General features: G+C 32.8%; 1 protein-coding gene and 1 long non-coding RNA gene across 3 annotated transcripts; both read left to right on the plus strand.

Moving 5' to 3' along the window:
* The first annotated feature begins 4,490 nt into the window (after positions 1 to 4,490).
* On the plus strand, positions 4,491 to 7,258 carry LOC140960081 (uncharacterized). Of its 2 annotated transcripts, XR_012172102.1 has the most exons (4): positions 4,491 to 4,640; positions 6,098 to 6,407; positions 6,497 to 6,877; positions 6,946 to 7,258. It is a non-coding gene; the product is annotated as an uncharacterized lncRNA (long non-coding RNA). The 2 variants fall into 2 exon arrangements; XR_012172101.1 differs by lacking the exon at positions 6,098 to 6,407 and having other exon boundaries at positions 6,946 to 7,249.
* Positions 7,259 to 20,311: 13,053 nt separating this feature from the next.
* LOC140958707 (high affinity nitrate transporter 2.4-like) lies at positions 20,312 to 23,212 on the plus strand. Its single transcript, XM_073416263.1, has 3 exons — positions 20,312 to 21,183; positions 21,879 to 21,994; positions 22,411 to 23,212. Exons 1-3 carry the CDS (start codon positions 20,413 to 20,415, stop codon positions 23,081 to 23,083), a joined length of 1,560 nt encoding a protein of 519 aa, XP_073272364.1. The 5' UTR covers positions 20,312 to 20,412; the 3' UTR covers positions 23,084 to 23,212.
* Positions 23,213 to 23,599: the final 387 nt, after the last annotated feature.

Genomic DNA, 23,599 nt, shown 5'->3' on the forward strand with positions numbered 1-23,599 from the left:
TAATAATATGGTGTATATAATATTAGTAATGTTTTAAATAATTATGTATATCATATCACAATATTATAATGAGGTGTCATAAGATATTTTGTTTAAAAACCTTATAGACTTTTATACTTGTCGTATCCCTTACCGGGAGTGTGGGATGTCGTCTTAACATCCTCCCAGGATTTATAACAAGTTTTTTGAAAAATTTATTTTTATTATTTATAATAACATTATATTATATAGTAAATATATAAACAATAAATAAATAAACAATAAAATAAATATTATTACTTTTGTTACCTTTTTCTTCTGTTTTGGAGCTTGGAAAAATATGGAGGACTTTTAGAGCTTCGTGCTAATAACGTGTTGTGAAAAAGTAAAAATTTACGGTAAAAAGTAAAAATCTCAAACTCTCAAAATTATCACACTACACACTTTATAATATTTTTCTCTCAACTCAATTGTGATTTTCTTCACAAATGAGAGATCTATTTATAGAAATTTTTTACAAATAATCCAAAATTAAATTACATCATTACCTTCATCATCACACACAAATTTCAATATTCAACACCTAATTTTACCTAATTTTCAACATTCAAATATTCAACATTCAAATATTCAATACACACATTTTAAATATTATTTTTCAACATAGATCAATATTTAAATTAAAATTCAATACTTAAACATAATTTTTTAAGAATTAATACCTGACAATATTATAATTTTAGTTTTAACTCCCTACCAATTTAAATTTACATTTTTGTCATTTAATTATTTAAATAAATATATTATTTTATCAAGAAAAATTACACGTGTCTTCTCCATCTAAAATATAATTTTTTAAAAAAATATTGTTTCTCAATTATCATGAAATAAGAGTAAATACTTATTTTGATATACAAAGTACATATTATGGGGTTTCAGATACTTGATTTCGCTCTTTAAATATTCCAAATATATAAGAAAATAATATATTTTCGATTAATCACCAAAAATCCAGTCATTGTTGGTCTTTTCATGAAAAAATGCATTAGGATGACTTATTCATGTCATTTTATTTTTAAAAAAAATCTGTTCATCATTCATCATGAAATAAGATTAAACATTTATTTTGACTTATAAAGTACCTATTTTGGAGTTCTAGATGCATGATTTGGCTTTTTGAATACTCCAAATGTGTAAGAAAATATTGGATCTTCGAGCGATCACCATAAATTCAGTAATTGTTGGTCTTTTAATTGAAAATACGTTAAGATGACTTATTCATGTCATCTAATTTTTGGAAAAAAAAACAGTTTCTCACTCATCATGAAATTAGAAAAAGTACTTATTTTGACCGATAAAGTACATATTTTGGGGTTCTAAATATTTGATTTAACTATTTGAATACTTCAAATATATAAGAAAATACTTGAGTTTCAAGTAATATTAAGTGACATTTGATGATGTCATTTGTGAAGTTAAAATGTGATACTTAAATTGGTAGAAAGAATATCTATTAAAGTATACAAATACATGATTTTACTCCCTAAATACTCATATCTAATTATTTGGGGATGTCAAAATATAGTTTGAAATTAATATTGAGTGGCACTGATGATGACATTCGTGAAGTAAAATTTTGATACCTAAATTAATACAAATAATACATAATTCGATTCCACAAATAATTGATTTTACTCTTTTAAATATTCAAATTCGATTATTTGAGAATGTAAAAATATATAGTTTGAAGTTAATATTGAGTGACATTTGATAATATGATTTAAGAATTAAAAATGGTTTACATAAATTGATACAAATAGTACCTAATCCCACATATACTTGATTTTACTTTTTTAAAACTCAATTTTGATTATTTTGGGATATAAAAAATATATAGTTTCAATTAAAATTGCGTGACTTTTGATGTATCATTTGTGAAGTTAAAATGTGATACCTAAATTGATATAAAAAATATCTAATTCGAGTTTATAAATACTTGATTTTACTCCCTAAATACTAAAATTCAATTACTTTTTATGTCAAAATATATAGTTTGAAGGTAATATTGAGTGACATTTGATGATGACATTCGTGATGTAAAATGTGATACCTAAATTAGTACAAATAATACATAATTCAAGTCCAGAAATACTTGATTTTACTTTTAAAGACTCAAATTTGATTATTTGATGATGTAAAAAATTATACTTTTAAATTAATATTTTTTATGGTGTAATTTGTGAAGTAAACATGTAATACCTGAATTAGTAAAAAAAAAAACTTAATTCAATTTACAAATAGTTGATTTTACCCACTAAATACTCATATCCGATAATTTGGAGATATCAAAATTAGGCGTCAAAAAATATCCATACATCCAATACAAAACAAGTAATCTCAAAGTAAGTAAAAGAGTTAAACCATTCTTTGTGGTGATCGAAACCGATTAAATGTAGGAACCACTTAATCATAAAATATACATTTTGGGCTGCCTCTCTATGCTCAATAAGAACTTGTCTCCACCTAATGCTTCCTTTGAAAGCTTCAATTTTTCTCAACAAACACAACCAATGCAAGCTCTCTACAAGAAATCTGACATATCGTGACGCACCGCGTGGTCAACGTCACCTTATGGTAACATTTGGCGATGCATAATGTGCTCAGCATCGCTAAAATAGCGAATTGTGTGTGTCCATTTTCCAACCTTTATTTTGGGTTATTTGATGACTGAACAAAATTAATGTGCCACGAAATGTAAGCATTTGGCGACGTAGAGCAAACTCAACTTTGCTAACCGTAGCGGGGAATTTTCCCTCCTATGTTCTGAGCCCTTTGGCAACATGATTCAGTTAACGCGTCGCAGAAAGATAACCCTAGAGCGTCACAAACTGGTATATCATTCCATGACACGTAGCAAACGTCGCCGAAAATTTTTGATGGAAAAAATTATTTCATTGGTACATTTCGCGACGCAGAGCACACTCAACGTTGCTAACACGTAGAGTGTCCTTTCGCAACGCAAATCATTGGCCTTTGTGCGTGCCGAATAACTTTTTATTTTTTAAACCGGTTTCAAGAAAAATGTAAATTAGCTTAGCATATTCACTAGCTTTTTGAACCAGCTCGAAAAATATTTAATTCAAATTCGAGTTTAACTCAAGACCAAATTATTTTTGTCGATATATATAGTTTGCAAGTCGATCACGAGGTTGATATTCTAATTTATATAATATAAATATATATTAAATAAATAAATATCGGCCATTTAATGATTTGAATAGTTTGCGAGCAAAATTGAATCTTTTTAGTCGAAACTCAAACCCGAGCTCTTAATCGAACCAAACTTGCGAGCAAAACTTTTTCAATTTTTCGAACTTTGAATCGAGGTCGAGCACGATTATATGTATTTCAATCCGAATTTGAGCATTTAATTTTTCATTATATTCAGCTCCATTCGATTACATGTCTAATATTTACATCTAAACATAATATATTTCATTCTTCCATTAACTTTGAGTAGGTCTCATGTTAGAGGTGTTTAAACTTTTGTTAAAATAAAAAAAACAAGAAATTCAATCCGAAAAATAGCTAACCGAACCAAAAACCGATTTTTTTTAATATTTTGGATACAAATGTTAAAGATGAAATTTATATGATTAGGTTTCAGATTATGTGTCAAAACCGAACAGACCGAAAATACTCAAAATCTATTTAGATTAATAATTTTTTTAAATTTTTATATAGAACATATATATTTTATAAAATAATATTCAGTGAATTAAGTATAAGTTTGAAAATTTTTAGTTGATTAATATTTATTTAATTCATTCAATCTTATATTTAAAGGTTTTCATAAAAAAAATTAACTAAAAAGATAATATCTAAAATTTTAAATTATTCTTTAATTACTAATTTAAATAATTGTCCAAACGGAATAAATCATGTCTTAATAATCAAACCGTTTTAGTATAGACCAAATCGAACCGAAGTTTTCCATTTCTAAAATCTAAAACTGAAATCAAATTGGACGAATTGAACCGAACCAACCGATGAACACTCGTATCTCCTGTGAGACTATCTTAGAGATCTATATCTGTGGGACGAGTCGACTCAACTCACATGATCTACAATGAAAAATAATATTTTTGGATATAAAAATAATATTTTTTCATGTGTCAGATCGAAAAAGATATATGTTTTACAAAATTGACTTGTTAGATCATCTAATGAGAGTTTTTATATTAAACATTTTGTGACAATTACTTTTAAACATTTAAATTTGTTAAAGTTATAACGAAATTTTTTTCCACGTATTTTAAAAACTTTTATTTCATTATTTTTTTGATTTATATTTAGTTTTTGTTAGCTAAAATTTATCATTTTATAACATAAAAATTTCTTTTTTCATTATATAGTTATATATATGTATAATTATATACACAATTATAATTTTTTTTATTATGTTTATATTATTTATTTTAAGTATTAATTCTCCCACCATGCTCCCCCGATTTTTCCCCGCCTCATAGAATCCCCAATCATAGCCAAACCTTCCTTTTTTTTTTTTTCCTATCGGGAAGTGGCTTTACGAAAGATTTTCAGAGAGCTGCTGTTAATCGGAAGAGGCAGGGCCGGAGTTCATCTATATCAAGTCTACTGAGGTGAAAAAAGCTGCTTAAATCTAGTTACCCAGTCTTTGATGGTCAACTTTTAAACATTTTGGTTGAGTAGATGCAACTACCAGCAGTATTGTTCTTGTCTAATTATATACTTTGAACTTTTGGCGTCTTCTTGAAGACAACAACCTTCAATGTATAAATAAATTGAAACAAATCCATGCTTGGATACGAACTTCTGTTGAAGTTTCCGGCTGAATGAATTATTGGGTTTCTGTCGAGTGTTTTGATTTTGCTAGTAGGAAAATATAGCAATATTTTAAGAGAGAATATATTTACTATTGCTTTGTGTGTGTATTCTTGAAATTCTTCCGTAACCATTATCAGAAGTTTTTACATCTGTCCATATTTGGTTCTTTTGTGATTATGAAATTAAAACTAGTCAAATATGTATCACATCTCACAATGTTTAATTATTGCACAATTAAATATGACATTATTGGCTACCTAATATACTATAACATATTTATTGGCTACCTAATTAAAATACTACACTTTCAGATCTTCTTGTTAAAAATGATGCAACTCCAGTTACGTTCTTGAGAAAATAACAATTGAATCTCTCTCGAATATAAAAATGGTGTTCAGATGCTTGTAACACGAGCTATCGAGTACGTCAATGAAGAGGAGAAAATAAGATGCCCATGTAATACTTGTTTAAATAATTTGTATCAGCCATTGCGCTTAGTAGATATACACCTAATAAAATATGGGATACAAAAATCATACAAAGTGTGAGACTACCATGGTGAGCAATATGAACATCCCCCGACATAGCATGGAGTTTTATCTGATAGTGATTGTGAAGACCCGAAATCTTGCAACGAAAAATATATATATGTCATAGGAAATTTCAGCTCATGTTGGTACAACATTTTTTTTGTTCCATACAATCATAATCTTGAAAATTTGAATAATCATTGTCCCTTCATTATTGACCATTTATCACCATGTGCAATATGGAAGTGCACCAATCTTGGAAGAGATTCATGCAGCCAAAATCACTCTCCATTTGCACTTAAGGAAAACCAAAATCACTCATGAATCTCGGATGTGTATCTTGAATCAAGAAGAGGCCACGTTCATTCTACCTAAGCTACCCTCTATTTATACACAAACAAAGTAGGAAAGCGTGTTAAATACAAAAGCGTTTCTTTAACTCCTAAAGCACTTATTTTAAGAGTAGTTGATGATGATGATTTTGAAGGCGACACATTAGAAGAATATGATGAATAAGATGATGGTACTGTTGAAATTGATGAGGATGATGGTATTGAAAATGAAAATAATGACATTACTTCAGAAGAAGTAAGAAATATATTTTTTCATATTACTGTTGGTTTATCTATTCTTTATGTTATTGTCCATTTATTCAATGATTTCTGATGTCATTCATTTATTCGTATTATTGATTTTCTAATATTTTTTTACATGATGTCTAGTTTGAATGCTAGTGGTTCTGGTACTAGAGAGGGTGGTTCAGGAGGGGATGGAAGAGGCAGACATATAACATGGAGACGACAATCTTGTAGTAAAGTTCTCGAGAAAGCATTGAGAAAGCGAAAAAAATGATAAATTGGAGGATGAGTTTGAAGAGTATACATGGGGTAGTACTGTTGGAGAAACTGGAAATGATTTAATAACTTGATAACTCAAATAGTTCGAGATACAAACTCTCCTCATATTACTCGTATTACGGCTTGGGAGGATGTCATTTTGGTTGAAAAACAACTCATCTTTGATCGTCTTGATGTAAGTTTTGAAATTTACATTATGTTATTTTAATGATATAATAATAAGAATCTATGTATTAATTATTATATTTGTGCTTTTTTTGGAAGAACAAATTTATATATCCAAATATGAGTGTGGTGATGGTGGAGGTCGAACCGCTCGCCATGAGAGCAATTTGAGAACAAAGATGTAAGGTGAGGAGGCGCTGGAAGCAACTCGATGGGTTGCAAAATAAAGATGCACCAAAGAGAAAGCCATACAAAGGAGTAAGCGAAGATGATTGAGATTTTCTTTGTGATTATTTTGGAAAGAAGGAACAAATGATCAATAATAATTAGATTATTTGATAAGTATTTTAGTATTACTTTCACTAATATATTTCTTTATTTTTGTAGGAAAAATCCGAGAAGAATACAAATAATCAGTTTTGTAGACCACTTGAAGGCGCTTATGGATCAAAGACTTTGGTTCAGTATTATCACGCTGTTGTAAGCTTTATTATAAAATATTATTTATTTTTACATTTTATATGATAATAACTGTTTTATTTTTTAAGGCCGATCTTGTGACGGGAGAGCTTCCGAGCGTGTTTGACACCTTTGAGCAATTGTTTTACAAAGGAGGAGAGTATAATAATGATTGGGCTACACAAAAATATGTAAGTATCTTTTACTATATTTTAGGGGAGCCATGAATACTAATTGTTTTGTTAGTGAAATACAAATTTTTCTCTCGCAATGTATACATGTTTTGGTTTTTCTATGTTCACCGGTGTATATATTTTTAGGTTTGTTATTGGTGTTGAAATTTTTTGGTGTTTTTGAGTGTCTTCGAATAGTTTGTGTATTTTATGCTCTTGGCTTTTTTTGCATGGTCAAGCTTATTCCCTTGGATCATAGAGAATTGTAAGGATTTGTGGTGTTCGACAGATACCAAAAATCATAATAATATCAGAATAGGATGTAAAATCGTGTATTTGTATTTTCTCAGAATCAAATGTTGTGCCAGATGTTACAACATCTCGGACAACATCTACATGCAGCGGAAAATTAACTTTTATAACACAAACTCACTTTAAATAAATAAATGGACAAGATTAAATATGCTTTATACTTGTGCGGTGCCTTATGTCAAAAATTAATCGCTCGAAAACCAAATCGTTTACACAAAAACCTATCACTAGTGATTTTAACAAAAATCAATTTCCTCAACACTTAAAGAAAATAAAGCTTTCTAAAAACAAATAACCAGAATAAAACTTAAACAAGAAAGCAAAACGTGATGCCAAAAGGGAATCCACGAAAATGATCTTCAGCCAACTTCGTCACAGATGTTGTCTGCAGATGTTGGCAACATTCAAGGCAACACTTGCTATCGGCAGTCTTCAAGGCAGCAGCAACGTTGACAGTGTTTTTCTCTGAGATTCAGAACGTACAAAGTGCACATAATATGCAGCAACGAAAACTTTCAAGTGAAGAGTGAAAAACACACGATCAGTAGATCGAAAAAAGTCCTACGAAAATCTCACCGCCACGAAAAACTATCTCCACGAAAATCCTCTCACTAAAAACTCCTCACGAAAATCTCTATGAAAAATAACTTTTCTCTCTCTCTTCTCTTCCTCTCTTCTCTTCTCCCACGAAAACTCCCAAGCACACGCAACAATGTCCTTGTCTCTCTTATTTATAGACTTCATCTCTCCTAGAGTTTATCTCCACAAGGAAACATATTCAACAAGGAAAGTAAGAGTTTAATTAGAAATAAACTCTTTTAAATATTGATACCAAATCACAATAATATCTCATTATCAAGAATAAAATCCTAGCATATTTATCTCATTAATTAGAAAGACAAGATCTCATTAAATATCATATTATCTAGAAAGCCAAAACATATTTAATTATTCAAAATCATATCATGATATTATTTGCATAATTATCTCATTATCTAGAAAAAGAAAATATTATATGCAATCAAATCAACAAGAAAAAACAATTAGGGAAATAATTAAATTATTAGGAGAATATATTTCCCTTCAATCTCCCCTTTTTTGCTTTTCTGGACAAAATGAGATCAAACTCAATTTCTTCGTTAAACTCCAATTAACTCCCCCTTAATATGAGAATTTTTCTCCCCCTGAATAAAATCAAGTTAGTACGGGTGTTGTTCGTTGTGTTGGCAACACTTGAGACAACACCTGCAAAAAATCATTAACAGTTCATCGAAAAGAATTACATCAGGGAATCTAACAGAACAGAACATTTAAACGATAAAGCAAGCAAAACAAAGTTCAAAACAAGATTCACAAGCATCAGCTCGGGTTTGAGTTTGAGTCGCATCTTCTCCCCCTTTTTGTCCAGAATGGACATCTACCATATCCAGACGATAGTCAGAAACTAAGTTCTCGTAGTAGACAAGATCAGCTTTGGCCCGTAATCACTTACCAAAAATTACTCAGAAAATTGCGTCCAAAATCATTTCAAAATAATTTCCAGAATTGAAACCCACATCGATTTAACACCACTGAAACATTCAAAATCACAAATATTGGATTTCTAGTCAAATCTGGAATTTAACCGAATTTTCTTTGTTGAAATACTCAATCCCTTTTTGGCTCAACAATATTCAAAATGAAGTGTAAATGCATGTCCTAATTATGCCTAATAACAGAATGAAACAAAAATAGAAACATGCAAACGAGTATGAAATATGTTTACAGATGAAGTGTTTTCGCAAATGTTGGCAACATCTTCTGAAAACACCTACAATTCTAGAAACAATTTTCAGTTTTTCTTCACACTAACTTGTAAACTTTCTGAACATAGAAGTGGCAGCTCCCACACTAGAAGAACAGTCTTCAATGGACTCTTCTAGGTAGCTTTTTCCTTTTTCTTCTATTTTTATGTTAACATTTAGAAGGGGTAGCTCCCGCACTAAAAGTCCAGCCTTCATTGGGCTAATTAGGCAGCTTTTTCCATCTTTCCTTCTAATAACAAATCAAAATTTTAATCACAATTTTTCAAATTCTTCTTGGATTACTTGTCACATTGGTTAAGGTCAAGTGACTATGCTTCAATTCTTTTGTGACCAAATTCGCATGTAAAGGTGTGAAGTTTTAAGAGGTAACTAGGAATTGTAAGTGCATCAGCAAATTATCCTACACAGTTTCAACACAACATATCACAATATGAATGCAATGCAGTATGTCTAAGTCCTAAATATGCGGGTGCATGATAGATGTTGCCCGAGATGTTGTAACATTTGAGACAACATCCAAGAATGATTAGACAGAACACATGCTAAGAGATTTCCTAAGGTTGGAGAACCTCTCGAAGTCTAATGCTTTGGTGAATATGTCAGCCAGTTGGTTATTGGTATCAACAAATTCCATTCGAATCAATCATTTCTCTACTAGATCTCTAATAAAGTGATGTCGAATGTCAATGTGTTTAGTTCGAGAGTGTTGTACTGGATTTTTTGAAATATCAATTGCACTCGAATTATCACAGTACACAACTAAGGTTTCACTCTTAAGCCCATAGTCTTTTACCATTTGGTTCATCCATAAAAGTTGAGTACAATAACTTCCAACTGCCACATATTCAGATTCTGTAGTTGAAAGTGAAACACAATTTTGTTTCTTACTATGCCACGAGATCAAATTATTTCCAAGATAAAAGCATCCCCCAGAAGTACTTTTTCTATCATCTAAATCCCCAGCCCAATCAGTATCTGAAAACCCTACTAAATTTGAGTTGGTTTCGTGTGTATACCACAATCCTAAATCAATTGTTCTTGCTATGTAACGTAAAATGCGTTTCACAGCTTTTAAATGAGAAATTTTAGGATTAGCAACATGATGTCAGGGCGACTTGTTGTCAAATAGAGGAGGCTACCTATGATGCTACGATATAAGGTGTTGTCAACATTTTCGGCAACATCATTTTTGCACAATTTTTCACTCGAGCCGATAGAAGTTCTCATGTGTTTTGTGTTCTCATTTGCAAATTTCTTAATCAAATTTTTAGCATACTTACTTTGACACAAAAAGATGCCATCATGCATTTGTTTAATTTGCAAGCCAAGAAAATAACTCAACTCATCAACCATGCTCATTTCAAAAGTAGATGACATACACTCAACAAAATCATTAGCATGCTTTTGTGATGAAGAACCAAAGATTATATCATCAACATAGACTTGACAAATAAGAATCTCACATTTGGACTTTTGAATAAACAGAGTTTTGTCTACGTCACCTCGTTTGAAGCCAATTTCAAGTAGATATTCTGTCAATCTTCCATACCATGCACGTGGTGCTTGCTTCAAACCATAAAGTGCCTTCTTCAATTTATAAACATGATCCAAATGGTGTGGATCCTCAAAACCCTTAGGTTGTCTAACATACACTTCCTCACTCAAAATTCCATTTAAAAATGCACTTTTAACATCTATTTGAAAAAGTTTGATTTTCATGTAGCATGCAATAGCTAGCAAAAGTCGGACTGACTCAATACGGGCTACAGGAGCAAAGGTCTCATCAAAATCAACCCCTCAACCTGTGTGTACCCTTGAGCAACCAACCTTGCTTTGTTTCGAATGATGTTTCCCGACTCATCAGTTTTATTCTTAAAAATCCATTTTGTACCAATTATGTTACCATGGTCAGGAGGTGGAACCAAGTTCCACACATCATTTCGAACAAATTGCTCAAGCTCATCATGCATTGCATTAATCCAAAATTCATCTTTTAAAGCTTCATCAACATTTTTAGGTTCAAAATTGGATATAAAACATGAAAATCTTACCTGTGAGTATGTAGAGCTCATGCATATAAGTCCAGCCAACTTGCGGTAATCCACTCTCTCTTTCTTTCGAGTTTGGACTTCTCCATGCACACTTCCAATTATTTGAGATGATGGATGATCTTTCTTAATTTTACTTGGAATATTCTGTCCATCATCTACTGCATTATCATCACTATGTGTCTCTTTCTCAGACACCGACTTCAGTGTCAGGTGTTGTGCTAGATGTTGCAACATCTGGGGCAACATCTGCATTTTCCAGTATGATTGGGATTTCCAGTAGGTATTCCACATCATCTTCAGCTGTTTTCTTCTTGAGATCTGCACAGTCATAAAAAACAACATTAATGGATTCCATAATAGTCCTAGTTCGTAAATTAAACATGCGGTAAGCTCGACTATTAGTGGCATATCCCAAGAACAATCATTTATCACTCTTTGAATCAAACTTTGCAAGTTGATCCCTGTCATTCATAGTATAACAAACACAACCAAAAATATGAAAATACTTAAGATTAGGCTTCTTTCCCATGATTATTTCATAAGAAGTCATGGTTGAACCACTTCTTAAATACATCCTGTTTGAAATATAACAAGCCGTATTTATGGCATCTGCCCAAAAACGCTTTGAAATACCCTTCGAAGCTAGCATCACCCTTGCCATTTCTTGCAATGTCCTGTTCTTGCGTTCGGCAATGCCATTTTGCTGTGGGGTTTTTGGTGCTGAAAATTCATGTGAAATTCCTTTCCTGTCACAAAAAGATGAGAATGAAGAGTTTTCAAATTCCTTACCATGATCAGTTCTCATCCTTCTCACCTTTAAATTATGGAAGTTTGTAATTCTTGTGACCAATTTTTTAAACACACCGAAGGTGTCTGACTTTTCCCTAATAAAGATTATCCAAGAAAACCGTGAAAAGTCATCGACACATACAAAAGAATATTTTTTACATCCAAAGCTTTCCACTTCCATAGGACCTATAAGATCCATGTGTAGCAATTCCAGACAGCATGTTGTCCCAAATGTTGGCAACACTGGGTGTGACACGCGAGTTTGCTTACCCTTTTGGCAATCGCCACAAACATATGGTATACCAAAAGAAAGATTAGGCATACCTCGTACTGCATCGTACTTACTCAAAATTTTCAAGGTTTTGAAATTTGCATGACCGAGTTTTTGATGCCAAAGGTCGAGTTCACTAATTTGTGCATGTTTGCATGAATGCTCTTCTCTTATTTGGTAGCAATTGCCCGAAGACCTTGTACCATTTTCAACAATTTTTCCTTTAGCTCCCCCTCCATAGGTCACTCTACCACAATTTTGTTCAACATAATCGATGAGATGTTCTCTTGAACCTGTCATGTGGCGTGAGCTTCCACTATCAAAATGCCAACGACCTGAAGTGTTAGTTTTCAATGAAGTATAGACAACATTACAGTGAGTTTTTACATTTGGGACCCAGATTTGTCTTACTGTAGGTCGATGGTGGGAGGTGTTGCGGGAAATGTTGGACAACATTCGGGGCAACATCCGACTCGACTTTCGATTCATGCAGTCATCCCTGAGTTTAAAACAGTAGGGCCTGATATGTTCAGGCTTAAAACAGTAATGACATACATACCTGCGTTTTCTTTTCTTAGGAACAGATGCAGCATGTTGTCTTTTTGGAGAATCACTTTTGATTGAGGGCGTGGGTTGAGGCTGTGTAGATGTATCAGCTTTTCCTTTCACAAAGACGGTTGAATTCGAGGATTCACCAATTTCGAACACACTGTCTTTGAAACCTAAGCCTTTCTTGTCATCTCTTCCCATCAAAAATATGGAATCAAGTTTGGATGTGCTCGAATTAAACTTGGATAAAGTTTCAGTAGCCTTTTGAAGTTCATCCTTGGTCTTGCATAGTTCTAAATCTTTTTTGCTCAGAATTACTTCAAGTTTGGCAACCACAGCTTTTAGATCGATGTTCTCCTTCATAAGAGTAGAGTTCAGCTTGTTTCTTTTGGTCCAATCTTCAAAAAGCTCTTCATAAAGTTTTTGTACGCTTTCAAGAGTGATCTCATCATCATCATGTTCCAATTCATCGTCTACATTCGAATTTCCAGAAGCTGTAGATTTTAAACAGATTGATTTTTCGCAGATGTTGCGGCCAGGTGTGGCAGCACCTAAGGCAACACCTAAAGGATTCACTTGCAGCTTGTGATTTCCTGCCAATAATGCAGTTAAGGAGGTGGCCATTTAAATATTTCTGTCAAACAAAACAAAAAAACAGAATCAGCACTTAGTATATCAAGAGTAGGCTCTGATACCACTTGCAAGAATTTGTGGTGTTCGACAGATACCAAAAATCATAATAATATCAGAATAGGATGTAAAATCATGTATTTGTGTTTTCTCATAATTAAATGGTGTGCCAGATGTTACAACATCTCGGACAACATTTACATGCAGCGGAAAATTAACTTTTATAACACAAACTCACTTTAAATAAATAAATGGACAAGATTAAATATGCTTTATACTTGTGCGGTGCCTTATGGCAAAAATTAATCACTAGAAAACCAACTCGTTTACACAAAAACCTATCACTAGTGATTTTAACAAAAATCAATTTCCTCAACACTTAAAAAAAATAAAGCTTTCTAAAAACAAATAACCAGAATAAAACTTAAACAAAAAAGCAAAACGTGATGCCAAAAGGGAATCCACGAAAATGATCTTCAGCCAACTTCTTCACAGATGTTGTCTGCAGATGTTGGCAACATTCAAGGCAACACTTGCTATCGGCAGTCTTCAAGGCAGCAGCAACGTTGACAGTGTTTTTCTCTGAGATTCAGAACGTGCAAAGTGCACATAATATGCAGCAAAGAAAACTTTCAAGTGAAGAGTGAAAAACACACGATCAGTAGATCAAAAAAAGTCCTACGAAAATCTCTCCGCCACGAAAAACTATCTCCACGAAAATCCTCTCACTAAAAACTCCTCATGAAAATCTCCATGAAAAATAACTCTTCCCTCTCTCTCTTCTCTTCCTCTCTTCTCTTCTCCCACGAAAACTCCCAAGCACACGCAACAATGTCCTTGTCTATCTTATTTATAGACTTCATCTCTCCTAGAGTTTATCTCCACAAGGAAACCTATTCAACAAGGAAAGTAAGAGTTTAATTGGAAATAAACTCTTTTAAATATTGCTACCAAATCACAATAATATCTCATTATCAAGAATAAAATCCTAGCATATTTATCTCATTAATTAGAAAGACAAGATCTCATTAAATATCATATTATCTAGAAAGTCAAAACATATTTAATTATTCAAAATCATATCATGATATTATTTGCATAATTATCTCATTATCTAGAAAGACAAAATATTATATGCAATCAAATCAACAAGGAAAAACAATTAGGGAAATAATTAAATTATTAGGAGAATATATTTCCCTTCAAGAATAATGGATTGAAACCGGTATCGAATAATTGCCGATTTTGGCGAATAATGGATCTTGGACGTCAAATGCTTTATTGTTTAGTTTTAGAGCATATTTTCTTTTCTTCCATTATATTTTAAGTAACAATGGTGATGATCATAATTATTGTTTACGATTATAATTGTCTTCATATGTTAATTTAATGAATTTTAGTATAGAGTGATGCATAAAGTAATTAGCATATAGAGACTATAGTAACATAAGAGGTTATGTAGCATTTATGTTGCAAATATTAAGAAATAAGGTGGACATGGATTAATGAACATATAAAAATTTATAAAAGGGGGTGATTTTTCTAAATAATAATAATTTAATTTCTTTTAAGACTGAAATGGTGGAAGTTCGAACGACTCAGCCAGTAGGTGAAGTGTTCGTTTCTACTATCGATAATGTGCATCAGCCCAAAGATATCGTTATTATGATGCAAGTTTTAGGCTCAATATCTCGCTATGTCAAGGGTTTAGATCCATTACCTAAACTATCTATAGTGGGTGGTCCTAAGGCCACAAATATCGGCTTAAAGAATAATGATGATGGTGAAAAAATTATGGTTATGCAACAAATGATTGGTGAGTAACAAAATACTATAGATGAGCAACAATATACTATAGGTGAACAACAACAAAAGTTTGATCCATTATTGCAACACTTGCAACAAGCCATTCCTGATTTCCCTTTCCCGCCTCCACCGACAGGCTCTTCGACTTGATCTCCTCCACCACGTCCCTCGCCTTTGGTAACAACTATGTAGTTCTTTTTTATTTTGCAATATTATCTAATTAGTGTTTGAGTAAATTTGTTTTGGACATAATTGTACTAGTTTTTTTTATTATCTTTTTTAAAAATATTTGATTATTGAGTAGTAAATTTCACATCAATTAAATTTTATTATATATAATTATTTTATATGATATTCATATTTAATAGACAAAAACAACATTGATGACACATTTTGGCGACACTTTTGAAGTGTCAACAAATGAGGATGAATAAAAAATAGAAAAATTTGTAACGTTCAAATGTTTAATATCTTTGGTGATGAGTCTTTCGCGTCGTCAGTTACAATAATATACAAAAATCGAATTAAAAAATACATTTAGCGACGCAAGGGACGTCGCCACATGATAATACCTTTTGGCGACGTGTGTGTTCAACATCGCGAAATATGTACACCGTTGGCGACGTGTCCCTTACCGCGTCGCCAAAGGGCTGATGCATCGCCAATTATTCGGCAGTTTGTTTTGCAACGTTGATCAGCGTCGCCAAATGTAAATTTTCTTGTAGTGGTGGCTTTTATTTGAAGTAAGCTCTATCACTTTCATGTTTCAAAATTTTGTCCAATTTTTATTTTCAAAAAATTGGGATAAAAAAACATCACATTTGTTTACGTTATGTTGTGCCACAAGAAATACTTCCCCATAAACAAATCCAGCTCATTGGGTCAAAAATATCAACAAACACAACAATTGCATATATAATATAAACACAAAATATACCTTCTTCGTTGATTCTCCACCTAAAGCTGCTTTTGATTTATCGGACTTTGTACTTTGGTCTATTGGGCTTTTTCCAATATGAATTGAAATTGGATAAGCATCTTATGGCCTTGATAAATAGATGGTAAGTGTAAAATGAATAATATCTCATATACGAAAATAATATTAGAATGAATGAACTTATATTGAGTTACATTTTGTGAATGTGTAAGAATGATTGGTCAAGATGTCATCTCTCGTGCGTGCCTACACAGGAGGGTGCGAATCAATTGCCCGATTTGCACTGGAAACGGCTTGACTTGTTGGTGCTCCATATGGCTGATTGTTGGATGTGACCTTCCACCTGTCTGACTGTTGGTGCTCCATATAGCTGACTGTTGGTACTCTAGCTGAGCAAACTTTGGAATTTCGGATGGCTAGTCTGTGACTGTTCATATGGAACTCAAGTGCCTATATATAGAAGAAGCATCGAATCCTTCAAGCATCTTTCACCCTCGTATCGCTTTCAACTCTCGTCTTGTCTCTGCCTCCTGCTACTCTGTTCCAAATTGTGATAAACTTCAGGTACTTGTTCAATTCACTGTCGTAGTAAGTACCTTCGTGCTAGGTTACTACTAGTTGTTCCGTTGTATCTTGGGAAACAGCCGTCCAACTTGATCCTCGAAGCCTAATGACATTCTTCATTGGTTTCTGTTAGGATTTTTTCATCTTTTTAAAGTTTACAGTACTTTATTTCTCTTTCGAGAACTACGATTATTGGTTAACAAGATTGACCGGAGAAATGTAAGGATTATTTCCACGGTGAAAAAAATGGAGTTGCAAACTACTTGAGGAAGGCATAATGTAGGGTTTTCTCCATGCTCTTTTTTTCGTTGTATGTGTTTGTAGAGAGAGAAGGTGTGCTTATTTTTCTTTTCTTTTTTTTTTTTTGTTTTTTCTGGATTTAGGGAGCTAAAAATTAAACTTGTGGAAAGTCGGGAGTGCAAGAGTTTAGAAGAGTGGGTTAGTTTAGAAGAGTGGGTTAGATACTGAACGTTAAAACAACATTAGGTTTGGTGATTTTTAAGCAAGTTCCTCCCAAATGAATTTCATTATTTAGTTTAATAATTTTTAAGTATATATATATATATTATATATAAATATATATATATATGTGTGTGTGTGTGTGTCTCTGTTGTTAATTAATGTAATCTTTAAATTCATTATATATATATTGACGGAGAAGGAAAATGTTGGGCATTTCTTTGCCGTCTAAGCCAGCGGACCCCTTCCCAAATATTCTTAACTATGTCTCATTTCATCCATCTAAGCCAATCGAGGAAAAATGCGTCTCTTTCAAGTTATATATACTATCATCCTCCCTTTTTTCGTGGGAAATTGTTCAAACAGAACTTCAATCACTCTGCATAAATGGTGAGCCCTTTGACTTAAGTTCATCGTTTGTTCTTCGTTGCTTGTATTATATTTTAAATATTTGGTCTAAATAGGGAAAAACATACGGTTTTTGTTGGATGCAAATGAGAACATATATCGGTAGACAAGAATATTTGCCTCATGATTCGACTGAATTTAACACGAAAATCACTTAAGCAACTTTCCACATAAAATGATCATCTCACGATTCAACCATTCAAAACCAGAAAATAATTTGCGTATTTTGCATCTGCCAAGCAATGAGAACAAAGTAGAAGAAACTCACCAAAACAGGAACGAAGTAATGCACCAAACGGGGGAGAAGAAACGCACTCAACTGCCATATAACAACCAAAAATGTCGTCCAAACCAACCTGCATCCATTGCCTAACCTCGATCGGAATCTGGAAAGAGGGCTCAAATTGTTCGAATATGGTAGCTGTGTGGAGAAGATGAGATGCCCAAAAAATGACATCAGGGCTCGTGAATATTTTAGCTCAAGATAAACCTTTAGGACTGAACCGGAGATTCAAACATATGAGACTAAATCTGGACTTATCCCATTTGAATTTGTTATAATACTATTGACTTGAGCGAGGTCGTCACCATTATTCCAAGAAAGGTAAGAGTCTTTGATCGGTGAATAAGTGAAATACCAAACATCAATGAAGTGTTTGTAAAATATAGGGTTTGATGGTGTAAATGTGTCAAATGATAATTTTGGATTAGACAAAAATCTTAGGTATGAGAGTGTTCATAAAAACTTCAATTGATTTACCAAAATAACATAATCTCTTTGAAGAATCAGAATCCTCAATAGACCAATTTTTGGATTTCAATTTAATTAAACAGAATCAGAAACAAAAATTGAGGTTAAGAAACACAAAAAAAACCTTAAAAATTGATTTGTTTAATTGAATTTTGAATAATCACTTTTTTTGAGGTTGCAAAATCTCCCTTAATTTCATAATTTTGGATTGGATTCCAATATTTGAGTAGATCATAAAGAAAAGTTTTCGAAGGACAAATTTCAACTAATATTTTTTTTTATATAAATCCAACCCACTTATCTGATAATTCGATATATTGTCAAACAAAGATAATTTCAATGTTCAGTTCTTGGTAGAGTAAAAAAAAAACATAGCGACAAGTTAAAATTTCATTTTTTTTTTAAATTCAAGTAACAAAATTTTAGTGGACATGAAGAAAACCCGTTGCAAAAAAAAAAAAAAACATAGCGATAAGTTAAAATTTCATTTTTTTTTTAAATTCAAGTAACAAAATTTTAGTGGACATGAAGAAAACCCTTTGCAACATGTCTAAAAATTCTCACATAATTATCATATATGTGGTCATTAATAAGTACATACATACTTGGAAGTTAGGTTAAAATTGATTGCATGGTTATAAATTAATTCTTAATAAAAATATGTGAATTAGTTTCACCCGAGAGGCTACAACATCATAGTCCAACTTGTACTTGGGGAAATCTATAAGGAGTAAAGTAGGAGAGGTTGTGTTTTCTTGGATTTTCTTTCTTTCGGGAAAAACAATATCATGTTGAGTTCATATTCATAATAGAAATCACATTGTTTCTTTTTGTCGATTTGTCTGATTTAGTGAAATTTACTTATTTTCAAAATCATATTATGATTTACATTAAAAATCGGAGTATGCTTGGTCACGTTTCTTCACTACAACAAAAATAGCTTTTCGCAGCGCGCAAATTCGCTTTCCGCGGCGCACATTGCACGCTGCAAAGTTGTAAGCTGTTGAAAGTTCAAGATTATCTGTAGCGTACATGTGCGCGCTGTTAATCCTATTAATCGAAAATAACTTTTAAGAAATGTATTCATGAGAGATGAAATGGGATATATATATATATACATATATATATATATATATATATATATATACACCGATAAGTTGTCACTCAACTATTGAATGCATAATTTTGATATGTTTCATTACATTCAATAGGTGAGTGAAACTTAATCGGTGCTTACATAACTATGCATAGTGAGGTTATGTCTTTATAAGGAGACACTATTTAGTCGAATTATTTTTTAAAATTATAATTTTATTATTTAATTTTATAAAACTAATTGTAGCATGTTATAATATAACATAATAATAGAAATAAATTTGTAGATATGGAAAAATTAAATATTAAAAAATGATGGTATGTGAAAATGAGGTGAACTATATTTTTTTCGAGGAAAAAATTATTTTATACAATAATATGGGTATGTTTGTTTGTATAATTGTATCCAGTCCAAGGCTCATGTAGGCGTTGTAGGCGAGTTTGAGCACAGTCGTCACTACTATTTATATTTTATATTCGTTTTCGTTCTATGGTAAACTCAATTTATTATTTATAATATAAGAGTTCATAATAATCCTTTATAATAAATAAATTAAAATACATCTCACATCACTAATCAAGTAACAAACAATAGAATATTCGAGTTGATAAAGTAGATGAATGTTTGACTAGTGGTAAGAGTTCAATTTTTTATGTCAACACCTTATCGGACAAACATGTTGTCCAGTGCAATTTATCTTATTAATGTGATTTTCAGACTGTTGCATTAATCTGAGAATTTATCCATTACATACTAAATAATTGCGCTACGGGTGTGTAAAAAAAAAAAGTAACAAACCAGACAAATTTCATGTCAAGTTACTTGCATGCTCCTTATAAATAGCACGCCATATGCACCCCTTCCAATTACACGTCTACCGTTTACTGTTCAATTCTCTTCCCCATTTTTCAGTTCTCCTAGTGGTTGTCGTCTCCGATCAAGCAAGAAGAAATTAATGGCAGATGTCAATGGCACTGCCTTCAAAAGCTCTATGGTTTCCACCACAATCCAGTCTGATGACACCCTAAAATTCTCTTTACCAGTTGATTCCGAACACAAAGCAAAAACCCTGAAAATCTTCTCGTTCGAGCAACCTCACATGAGATCTTTCCACTTAGCATGGATCTCTTTCTTCACCTGCTTCATTTCCACCTTCGCCGCCGCACCTCTCGTGCCCATCATACGCGACAACTTAAATCTTACCCGCTCCGACATAGGAAATGCAGGAGTCGCCTCAGTTTCGGGGAGCATCTTCTCCAGGCTCGTGATGGGCGTAATCTGTGACTTAGTAGGCCCACGATATGGCTGCGCGTTCTTGAACCTGTTGACAGCGCCAATCGTTTTCTCTGTTGTGTTCATATCATCAGCTCATGGCTTCCTTATTATCCGATTCATGATCGGATTCTCACTTGCGACATTCATTTCGTGCCAGCATTGGACAAGCGTCATGTTCAATAGCTCGATTATCGGGCTGGTGAACGGGATCGCAGCAGGGTGGGGAGATATGGGGGGTGGGGTGACTCAATTGGTCATGCCTTTTGTTTACCATTTTATTGAGGTTTCTGGAGTAACCCCTTTTACTGCATGGAGGATTGCGTTTATGGTGCCCGGATTTCTCCATTTTATTGTAGGAGTTCTGGTTTTAACTTTGGGACAGGATTTGCCAGATGGGAATCTTAGTGAGCTACAAAAGAGAGGAGCTTTGCACAAGGACAAGTTTCCAAAGGTGTGTCTATATATATACATATAAAATTTTGATATGTTGCATATCCACCGTATATACTGAGTACCAACTAAGTGTCACTCACTTATTGAATGTACGATTTTGATATGTTTCACTACATCTAATAATTGAGTGTCATCTCATCAATGCTCACATAAGTGTACACGATGAATGTGCAACATATTAAAACTATATATATATGTTTTAGAAGATAGAGAAAATTGAGCAATATGCAAGCAATGGACTTTTCTATATATTCTCTTTTTTAAAGAAATTTTCTATAAATCACTAGGGAAAATAATTTTTTGGTCTATTGACTTGTTCATTTTTTGGTTTACTAAATTTTCTGAAGTTTGGTTTTGATGCACTAATTTTTTATATGATCCAAATTATTGTTGTGACATTGGAAAATACTGAGGTGACACCGAAAATTACTGACGTGACATCGAAAATTGCTGGCTTGTCAGATGCCATGTTAGCGATTGAATCAATGTAACCGAAAATTAAAAGTTTATATTAATTAAAATCAAACTTTGACAAATTAAATAAGCAAAACCCAAAATTGAACAAGTTATAAATAAAAAAAAAAACATTTTCCCTGTATCACTGTCTGTACATCGTTTGATGTGTTTACTCTTTGGTTTTTTGTGCAAATAAACTAGTTTAATTTCTTGTATATATATATATGTCAATTGTAGGTATTGAAGTATGCACTCACAAACTATATGACATGGGTTTTCTTCTTCGTCTACGGTTTTTCCATGGGGGTTGAGCTATGTATGAATAATATCATTGCAGAATATTTCTATGACAGGTATGCATTGATCAAATTTGCTTCTAACTAACTAGCTAGTTGTGGTGAATATAATTTAATTTTTTGATTCCAACTAATATTAACAAGCTCCACATATTGGAATGGACATCAAATACAATACTTCTTCCAAATATTCCTCGTTAGAGCGAGTCATATCGACACTGATTCGATGGTCTCCTGCCGTTTTTAGATCGCAATCTCGCTACATTGATCCTCGACGAGAGGAACAATATCATGCTATAAGCCTGAGTTGAGAATCCAAACTAAAATACTACCTTTCAAGATGAAAAAGTCTTTCAATCTAGTCAGTCACTCCATAATTTGTCATATCATGGAATCGACAAGGCACGCTACAAATTTTCTTTAAACTTAAAATTAATTCTCTCATATATACATGAACATTCTAAAATTTTCAGATTCAACCTCTCACTCCACAGAGCTGGAATCATAGCCGCCACCTTCGGTATGGCCAACTTCGCATCCCGCCCGTTGGGTGGGTATGCCTCCGACCTTGCAGCTGTAAAATTCGGCATGAGAGGAAGGCTATGGGTCTTATGGACTGTCCAAACATTAGGAGGAGTTTTCTGCATCTGTCTTGGAAATGCAGACTCACTTCCTATAGCCATAACATCTATGATTCTCTTGTCTATCGGAGCTCAAGCCGCGTGTGGCGCAACATACGGCATCATCCCATTCGTTTCAAGAAGATCTCTAGGATTAATCTCGGGCCTCACTGGAGCTGGAGGAAACTTCGGGGGTGGATTAAACCAGTTGATCTTCTTCTCGACCACAAGATTCTCCACAGCAGAAGGTATTTCTTTAATGGGAATCATGGCTGTTATTTGCACTATTTCTGTAGCTTTCATCCATTTTCCACAATGGGGAAGCATGTTATTTCCATCTTCAAGAAATGGGAAATACACCGAGGAGTATTACTATTCGTCGGAGTGGAATGAGGATGAAAAAGAGAAGGGTTTGCATCATGGAAGCCTTAGATTTGCAGAAAATAGTGCGTCGGAACGGGGAAAGAGGAAGGAGATTTCATTGGCAGCTGACCCGCCTGGAAATTCTACGCGGAACTGTGTTTAATTCTATGCGACTAGAAATCTGGGGAATGAATAATCTTTGAAGTAGTTATGAAGTTCAAGAAAAGGAGGATGAAAATGAAAATGGAATCACGTGATTCATTAATGTAATTAAATTATCACAAGCAGAAAATGATTTAGTTGCACTAAATGAGAGTGAATATTTGGTTTCAGGCACGAGCTCGAAATGAACAATTAAGTTGCTCCAAATACTTTTTTCTAACGTGAAGTTTACAAAACGTTAGCGGGTGTCTCATAAGACAATGCAATACATAACAATGTGTTTGAGCTCTGATACTATATTAATATTATGAAATTGAGTATAATTTACATCGGCTGAATTAAATTATTGAAAATTGAAAATGTGGAGCTTGTGTGGTGGAATTAGAGCCAAGTATATGATCTTAACATTTCCGTTCAAAGTAATTTCCAGATCAAATTATTAGCCTTGATAGCAGCTTGATATGAATTGCACCAAAACAATATCTATTATATTATAGAATAGGAGTCGATATAATAG

Source organism: Primulina huaijiensis, chromosome 15, assembly GCF_012295235.1.
Source record: "Primulina huaijiensis isolate GDHJ02 chromosome 15, ASM1229523v2, whole genome shotgun sequence".
Classification (NCBI taxonomy): Eukaryota; Viridiplantae; Streptophyta; class Magnoliopsida; order Lamiales; family Gesneriaceae; genus Primulina; species Primulina huaijiensis.